Source organism: Bufo gargarizans, chromosome 3, assembly GCF_014858855.1.
Source record: "Bufo gargarizans isolate SCDJY-AF-19 chromosome 3, ASM1485885v1, whole genome shotgun sequence".
Lineage (NCBI taxonomy): Eukaryota > Metazoa > Chordata > Amphibia > Anura > Bufonidae > Bufo > Bufo gargarizans.
This window is the reverse complement of record NC_058082.1, coordinates 211,218,373-211,227,819: the sequence shown is the minus strand read 5'-3', so window position 1 is coordinate 211,227,819 and position 9,447 is coordinate 211,218,373. Positions and strand designations below refer to the sequence as shown.

At 46.4% G+C, this 9,447-nt stretch overlaps 1 protein-coding gene across 1 annotated transcript; it reads right to left on the bottom strand.

The window, feature by feature from the left end:
• Positions 1 to 3,294: 3,294 nt before the first annotated feature.
• Positions 3,295 to 7,693, bottom strand: LOC122932701. Its single transcript, XM_044287274.1, has 2 exons — positions 6,805 to 7,693; positions 3,295 to 3,569 (listed from the first exon to the last, which is right to left on the bottom strand). The coding sequence occupies exons 1-2, from the start codon at positions 7,640 to 7,642 to the stop codon at positions 3,565 to 3,567; spliced, it is 843 nt and encodes a 280-aa protein (XP_044143209.1). The 5' UTR covers positions 7,643 to 7,693; the 3' UTR covers positions 3,295 to 3,564.
• Positions 7,694 to 9,447: the final 1,754 nt, after the last annotated feature.

The window sequence follows — 9,447 nt, the reverse complement described above, 5'->3', positions numbered from 1 at the left end:
GCAGCGTAGAGCTCACAGCCTGGGAGGTTATTTTCTCCCAGGCTGTGAGCTCTGCAATGCGATTGGCCAGCGCTACAGAAGAACAAGGGCAGACTCAGCCTACCATAACTTTGTGACCGGAGATACCGGAGGGCATAGCAGGAGAACGGAGCGGCGCCCAGGGATAATAGTAAGTGCAGTGAGATCCCTGGGGGCCGCTCTGCATGTCTGTATACTTAGTTCACAGTGTCGTAATCGGTGAAAGGTCCTCTTTAACCTACCAAAAGTCCGACTATACTTACTGTTCTCGAGCACCATCACTACTACATCAGCACATTTATTTGGATGTCTTTCCTTATCCTATATCATCTAGTGTCCCATTTGTAGCGTGAAGCCTGATGTCCTGGACAACTGGTGGACCAGATGACAAATTAGCTCACTTCTGTACCACAGAGCGCAGCCAACCCATTGTTGGTGGAGTGCATGCGTGAAGTTTCACTATTGACAGAGCACTCTTGCTCAACTGAGAACGTCATCATAGGATCGCAACCAAGCAAATGTCAAGTCTGGAGTAGTGAGTGATGTACTCACCGCCAATACACCAGCTGAAATTTATTACATGCCCTTCCAAAAATGCACAAAGGGGTTAATCCCCCCCCCCCCCCCATTACGACCTATTGTCTCTGGCATTGGGTCCTTGACTGAAAATTTTTGTGAATGGCTGGATTCAGTGCTGCAGCCTCTGGTTAAGAGATTACCGGGGTATATTACAGATACCACTGATGTACTTAAATATATGCAGAATTGCAAATGGCAGAGCCACTATATGTGGTTAACACTAGATGTTGTGGCACTTTACCCATCCATTCCCCATACATTCGCCCTCCTGGCGCTCGAATACAGCTTGCACAAATATAGTAGTTTCTCAGAGTTGTTCATAGACTATGTGTTAGAGATAACTTCTTATCTCTTGACACATAATTATTTCTTATTTGATTAAACTTTTTATGTTCAGGTCTCAGGAGTTTCAATGGGGGCCAAATTTTCTCTGTCTCTGGCCAACTTGTCTATGGCTTTTTGGGAAGAGAAGTATATTTTTTCAGTTAATAATCCCTTTTCCGATTGTTTGGTCTGGTATGGCAGATATATCAATGATTTGCTCCTCATCTAGGGGAGCGATGTGTCTGCCATACCAGACTTTACAAAATATGTTAATACTAATACATATAATTTAAAATTCACTTGTGTACAACACCCTGAAATTATTAATTTTTGGTATCTAAAACTGACAGGGATCCCAGACCTGATAGTACAAACAGAAACATACCGGAAAGAAATATCAGGAAATACTATCCTGAAGGCAAGCAGTCATCACCCTGTACATACTATAAAAAGCATCCCAGTTGGAGAATTCACGAGAGCTCGGAGAAACTGCAGTACTGATGTGGCTTTTGATAGAGAATGTGGGAATATATCGCAGTGCCTCAAAGTAAGGGGGTATCCTCTTTGGATGCTCTCAAGAGGTCTTAAAATTGCAAAGAATAATTTATTAGGTTTATTAGGTCTTGAGGCCAATATGAAAATTTAATCTTCTGCTAAAAATAACAATTGTTCCTACAAAAAAACTAATAAATATACGGATAAAAATGTTACATTTGGGGCAAGTCAGAACAGAGAATCTATACCTACCTTGGTGTTGACCTACAGCAGACAATTCTCTAGGATCAAACAGATCATTGAGAAATGTCTTCCTATTCTCTATGAGGATGATATCCTTAGAGAGGTTTTGAAGGATGGTTGCCGTGTCATATCCAGAAGACCAAATACTCTGGGTATGACACTATCACCCTCCATGTTTTCTCCAACACATAAACGAAAGTCACCGACTTGGCTCAAATATACAGGTTTTTCAAGGTGTGGGAGTCAGAGATGTAAATTATGTAAAAAAAAGTAACACAAACAACCAAAGAATTCCACAACTCAACACATTCTGAAACCTTCCCTATCAAGAGCTACATCAACTGCAACACAGTAGGAGTCATTTATATTATAGCATGTACAGCGTGCGATCTGATGTATGTAGGATGCACGAGTAGAAAATTTAAAGAAAGATTACGCGAACATCTGAATTATATTTCCAACCCATTGACAACAGGAATATCAAATGCAGGTAATCATTTTATTAATGTTCACAACCGTAATATCAATACTCTTATCACCTTTGCATTTGAACGTGTCACACTGACACAATGAGGCGGTAATATAAAACTAAAAATCCTCTCACGGGAAGCCTATTGGATTTGGAGACTCAATACAAGATGCCCGCAAGGTCTCAACCTTAAAAAGGAACTAATGTATTTATACTAAAATTATCATGCAGCAGAGCCATTGTTGCCCTGTTTTTACATTCATAACCATATATAATGTTTTGTTTTTATTTTATTTTATATGGTTATTTTTATACATATGCTTTCCCCCCTCTCCCTTCTTATCTCGTTTAGGATAGGATTCCTCTTTCTATATTCAGTCTGGGAATTTTTCCTATAATATATATGTTCTATATTATTGACATTAGATATCCATAAGAAATATGTTAATGCATAGTTTCTTACAAACAAAAAAATCTTCCTATATAAAAAATAGGATCGAAAATGTGCTTAGGGCAAATTCCCCACATATAGATCATAGTGGGGATATTTTCTATGGCAGATTAATAAAATCTCATTGCAGCAACATGAATGTGACATGAGAACAGGTACCAATAAATACACAATGTAATATATATATAAAATAATGGTCAAATATACATAAAAAAATTAGTTTTATAATAATAACAATAATAAAAATAAACATTAAGGCTTTAAATTAGACTTTAGTTATTCAAATAAACAGATCTTATATAATATAATAATAAAACTTGTCCAGTGCATGATGTCCTACCTGATTTGGACTAATGAATATAAAAATGTCCATAGTATATGGTCACTTTAATTATGGAACAAAAATGGGTTTTTCTATAAAAGTTGTACCAATATTCCCAGGCCACAGTATAACAAATGTCGGTATAAGATCAGACTGCAGCTAATGAGTGTATTAAATCTGCCATAAACATTTGCCTATGAGGCTTTCCTAAAAGTCGCCATTTCAACTAGTTCACACTGTGCGGTTCTGGTGATTATGATGGCAATTGATTACAAGGGATATAATTGAAGATTATGCTAGCTTTAGTGTACTAATAATCTTAATTTTAATAAAGACAGGAGGCGAGTATTTTGCATAAACTCTCTTTACTAACTCCACAGCAGTAAAGAAAAATGTAAAGAGTAACAAGTAGATCACTGCGCCACATAGTATATAAGGGTCATGCTGCCTGTGCACTTCCTCTTTCTAAAAGCGACATCAAAGTCCAGGTTGAGCTCGAACATCCAGAAATTCAACGAAAACTGTAACAGCGGTTTCTGGCGAGTAGAACTTGAGGAGACTTCTGGTAAACGAGGTTGGAGGTAAGACCGAACAAAGTTCTCATCTCATCCTATCGGGTCGTAAGATTAACAAACCAGCGACCAGTGGAGGACCTGAAGAGGGTTACGCTGAAAGGAGAGTATAAAATAGGTTAGGTATAGAATCTTAACTATTCACGCTTATGGGCTTTAACGGAATAGTGTAAAGTTAAATCATCACAAATAGGGTGCAAATTATCTAGTGGCTAAATGTATGGTAGGTGTAAGTATGTAATACAACTAAGAACTGTCCGTCAGGGTGGCAATACTTAGGGTGAGAAATTCCAAATATGTCCCAAAACAGAGAAATTATTAAAATCAAGCCCCATATCCGACACCTTGAGATTCACTCCCCCAAAGAGTCAGGGTAGGGAATAGAAGGGAGGGAAAATACTCGCCTCCTGTCTTTATTAAAATTAAGATTATTAGTACACTAAAGCTAGCATAATCTTCAATTTTAAAACATGACAGGAGGCTTCCTATTTTGCAATTTTAACGCTGAAGAAGAGATGTCCCAGCAGAAGGGGGAGCGCGAAAATAAAAGGTACGGAACGTAGATTCCCTAGACCAGTCCGCCGTTCGGAGAATATCCGAAAGGGACGCCCCTGCCATTAGGGCTGATGAAGCCGCCGCTCCGCGAACGGAGTGGGCGCCGAAAGCGGGGTCTATACCTGTGAGGGAAAGGATCCAGCGGATCCAACGGGCCAGCGTGGTGACAGAGACTGGGACGTAAGGGCGCACGTAGGAAACTAGGAGTTGACCCGACGTAGAGGAACGGAGTGAGGAGGTAACCGAAACATAACTGCGAAGGGTGGAAACAACACAGAGTTGCGGGTCGTCTGGAAAAAAGGGATAAGAGACCGACGTCGAACCTGATTTAGTGCGACGAGAGATATGGAATGTGACCCCTTCAGGGGTCACCTCAAAGGCATCGACATCGAAGGCCCGAACGTCCGACACCCGTCGGAAAGACACAAGACAAAGGAGAAAAGCGCACTTAGCGGATAGTTGGCAAAGGGAGAGGCGGTCATTAGGAGGCCAATCCCTGAAAAAACGGAGAACCAGTCCCACGTCCCATAGGTGATGGTATTTGGGGGCTGGGGGGCGGCGGAGCCGCATGCCGCGGAGTAGGCGACAGACCAGAGGATCTTTGCCGACCGGGAGGTCCCCGACGGGAGTATGGGCTGCCGAAATCGCGGAGCGAACGACGTTGATAGAGCGATAAGAGCGGCCAGAAGAAAACAAGGAGGAAAGAAAATTGAGAATCATGGGAACAGGTGCCGTAAATGGATCGGAGTCCTGTTCCATGCACCAAGTAGACCAGGAGGCCCAAGCTGAAAGGTAGCAGCGTCTAGTTCCCGGGGCCCATGAGTCCCATAGGAGGTCCCTAGCAGTCTGCGATAGTCCGCTGACTCGCCAGGAACCCCGGAAAGAGACCAAGCCACCAGGGGTAGTCGATCTTCCAGGATGAGCGGGTGGATACATCCTTTGGGATCCGTGAGCAGGTTCTGGAAGGATGGAAGGAGGAGAGGATCCATGTAGGAGGAGGCCGGGAGGTCCGGGAACCATGGTTGACTCTGCCACAAGGGCGTTATGAGAACCAGTTTGATTTGCTGTGTCCGCATCTGGTGTAGTGTTCTCTTGCAATCATGGAGAATGGGGGAAAAGCGTAGGCTCCTGTCGCCGGCCATTGTTGGAGAAATGCGTCTGTCGCCTTGCTCTCCGGGTCCGGGAGCCAGCTGAAGAACTCCGGGGTCTGGTGATTGTTGCGAGAGGCGAACAGATCCAGGTGAAAGGGACCCCTCCGGGCTGCCAGGGCCCTGAAGATTCTCGTGTTCAGCTTCCAGTCGCTGACGTCTCTCCAGTGGCGAGAGAACCAGTCGGCTGTGAGGTTGATTTCTCCCGGCAAGTATTCCGCTTGTAACGTGATGTTGCGAGGGAGGCAGTAGTCGAAGAAGTCCCTCGTGATATCCGACAGTAGGCGTGAGCGAGCGCCTCCTAGGCGGTTGATGTACTGGACTGCAGAGATGTTGTCCATGCGAAGGAGGATGCAACAATTGGAGCTCTCCCGAGTCAGGCTGCGAATCGCAAAGGATCCTGCTAGGAGTTCGAGGCAATTGATGTGCATGGAGAGCTCCTGCGTCATCCATGCTCCTCCCGTGGAGATGGTTCCATTGGTGGCACCCCATCCCCACAAGCTGGCGTCTGACTCTAAAACGAAATCTGGAGTGTCTCCGAAAATGGCCTTGCCATTCCAGGCTTGCATGCTGTCCAGCCACCATGACAGCTCTTCGCGAACTTCTGTCGTCACCGGGACGGGTTGATCGTAGGTAGGTCTGTGGCGAAGGTATTTTGCCTTGAGTCGTTGCATGGCCCTGTAGTGGAGAGGACCCGGAAATATGGCTTGAATGGAAGCTGAGAGGAGACCTACAATCCTGGCCAGGTTGCGTAGAGGGATGGAATCGAGTCGGAGAACTCTGCGAATCTCCTTGCGAATGGTTGCGATCTTTGAAGTTGGTAGCCTCAGAGTGCACGTCGTCGAGTCGATCTCGAATCCGGGGAATTGTATCGTCTGGGTAGGGGTCAGCTCCGATTTCTGTTGGTTCACCACGAAGCCCAGAGATTCCAGTAGGGATACTGCCAGGTGAGTGTGTTGGCGTAGTCTGCGTTTGTCGGAGCAGAACAGGAGGAGGTCGTCCAAGTAGATGATGCATCGAATGCCGCTGGACCTCAGGTGGGCCACCACCGGTTTTAGGAGTTTGGTGAAACACCATGGGGCTGAGCTGAGCCCGAAAGGGAGGCAAGTGAATTGCCAAGGGCGACCATGCCAGAGGAAACGTAGGAGTGCTCGACAGTCCGGGTGCACCGGGACTGACAGGTATGCATCTTTTAGATCGAGCCTGGCGAACCAGTCGTTGCTCCGAAGAAGGTCCCGCAGGAGGTGGATGCCCTCCATCTTGAAGTGGCGGTAGACCACGTACGCGTTGAGGGCGCGAAGATTGATAACTGGGCGGTATTCTCCCGACTTCTTCCGCACGAGGAAAATGTTGCTGAAGTAACCTCCCTGTTCGTGGACTGGTTGAATAGCCCCTTTGTCCCGAAGCTCGCGTAGCTCCGCGTTGACGAGGTTGTGGTCGAAAGACGACATGTGGATGGGGTGAGGGGGCTGAACCTGAAAGGGGGTTCCCACTAGGTCTATGATATATCCCTGCACTGTTTGTAGAATCCATGCGTCTGAGCAAAGGGATGCCCAATTGTGGAAAGAAAGGGAAATACGGCCCGCAATGCGGGTACATGGTAACAACGGAGGAATATGGGTCCTTACCTGCAGTAAAGCGGGAACGTCCGCGTCCGCGGATTCCACGGCCTCTATCCGAGCCTCTGGAAAAGGGTCGTTGTTGATAGTCCCTTGTCGGATAAAATGGTGTTGGTTGAGTACGGGGGCCTGAAGGCCAAAATCGGCTGGCGGCACGGCCCCGTTGCCGGCCAGCCCTTCCAAAAACCCCTCTGGTAGGGTTGCTCCTGAAGACACTGCGCATTGAGGATTGCGCCTTATTAAGGGAGGTGAACACGTTGACATGTTTGTTTAATTCCTTGAGGAATGGTTCACCGAAAAGTTTTCCTTGCGCCTGGAGCCCAATCTCTTTTGTGCCAAGGTCTGCCAATTTACCGTTAATACGGAATAACGCTGCTTTTCGTCTCTCCGAAGAGAGCGTAACATTGGCGTTTCCGATGAAACAAAAACAACGTTGTGCCCACTCACGAATGTCATGTGCCCATTCCCTGAAGTCCTCGGTGGAGAAGGAATCGGCTTTGGCGTAGGCATCATCCGCCAGATACATAATGCGAGCCAGGGGGCCTACGGAATCCAGTAGGTTATCTTGGGCGCCCCATAGGCCTTTCTCTAAGCCCCGTCGAGGGTCTCTGCCACTGCGCATCATAAAGGTTGTCATAACTTTGTCAAATTCTGGGGTCTGAGCGACCTTATCCGGCAGGGAAGGGCGTGGGCATTCAGACCTGAGTCGGTTGCGGACCTCTTTCTCCAGAGGTTTGCGGAGCCACAGGTGCATGAACCTGGAAAGGTGTTCTGGAGGCGACCATTCACCCGATCTGGGGTGTCGTATGTTGCGAGGATCGAACATCGCCTGACCTGAGGGGTCCATAATGGTGTCTGAGTCAAGAGGAGGTTCTGCGTCAGCAGTGTCTTCGATACCTCTTGCCTGGACCGCACCTAGGAGGGTCTCCTGCATGAAAGCAGAAACAGACTTCTCGTCTGAGCCCCATGCGTCGTAATCCGACTCTGAAGCGTCAGCTTGCCACTCATCTAGCACTGACATGGAGTGGGTAGGGTCCTGTTCTTCTTCTGAAGAGTACTCCTGACGCGGGGCCGGAGTGTGAAGTTTGGCAGGTTTACGCTTGGCAGGTGTCTTACCCTTGGGTGGTTTGGGTGTATAGTCCTCGCCTTTGTCATGGCGTTTCGTAGGGCGGGATTCATCCCCTGTCTGATAGTCGGACAGGTCGGCTTCCGACTCGTGCCGTGGACGCCTGCGAGTTTTAGGTACGTCAGGAGCCGAAGCTCGGGCCTTGGAGAGTGCCTTCTCCACAGAGGCAGCGACAGCTGCGTTAATCATAGCCTGGAAGTCTACAGGGACATTCTGGGAATTCTCCATAATAAGGGTCGGCTGGTATGTCACTGAAAGGTACAGTAATAAACGGGCACCCAGGTCTTGAGAACAGGCGTATGGTCAGTTTTAATAGTATGGGAACAAAGCCCAGTATAAACCCCAGCAGGGTAAAGTAGTGACCTTAAAAACTGGGGCTCACTCAGTTAGAGAGAACTGCAACAGCTAGTCTCCCAATAAGCAGCGTATTAATAGTGGGGGCTCACCCCGGTTCGCACAGGGTTGAAACCCTTAAATGCAGGTCACAATAATAAACAGGCAGCAGCACTGACCTGACTGACCCAGCCACATGAGGCACAGAGAGAACTGAATAGTAGTCTGAGATAGGCCCAGGGGTGAAAACCAGTAATGAGGGAGTAACAGCTAATTAGTACAGTCACACTGAATCCCCAGTGAGATGGTATGAGGTAAAATTAAGATGGCTGTAAGCCGGAGACTAAATTTTTTGAGGTCAGCCGTGATTTGGAAGTGGGCTGGCACGAAAAACGGCTGCGAAAATGGCGGGAAAAATCGGCCGCGAAATGGCGCTAAAAGGAGGAAGCCAGGAGGCACTCCAGGCTAGAGGGGGACCTGAGGAACCCGAGGTAAATGATAATAATACAATATAGTAAGAATAAATGTACAAGAAGTAATATAGTTCCAGGGGAGCAAAAAGTCTGACCTGTCTGTGATGGAGCAGTAAAGAAAGAGGAAGTGCACAGGCAGCATGACCCTTATATACTATGTGGCGCAGTGATCTACTTGTTACTCTTTACATTTTTCTTTACTGCTGTGGAGTTAGTAAAGAGAGTTTATGCAAAATAGGAAGCCTCCTGTCATGTTTTAAAATTCAGCTGGGGACATCACCACAGATCTCACCCAATGTAGGAACAAAGGTTTAACCTGTTGCAACAAATTTGTTGCGATAATAATGGTGCTATATGATGTGAGATGTTTGTTGCAAAATATGATGTAACTAAATTGTATGATAAAATGTTTTGGTAGAATGGGATGTAATTAATCTGCAACACAATATACCTGGATGCTGTAACTCGCTTCTGCCAATTTAATTTAACATCTATATGTGGGAATAATGTAATGTGTGTTGTATATGACTATTGAGATTGTACCATTGGGGAGTAAGCATATCATTTTTTTTTTTTAGGATGGATAAATATATGTCACAGGTGTAACATGCTTGTACAGGTGTCTCGCATGGACCTAGTTGATCTGGTGTCCACCCAGCTTTCTCAGACTCCGCCTTGGGGGTTGGGATACCGGGGTTGGACCCTATTTCAACTCGGAGC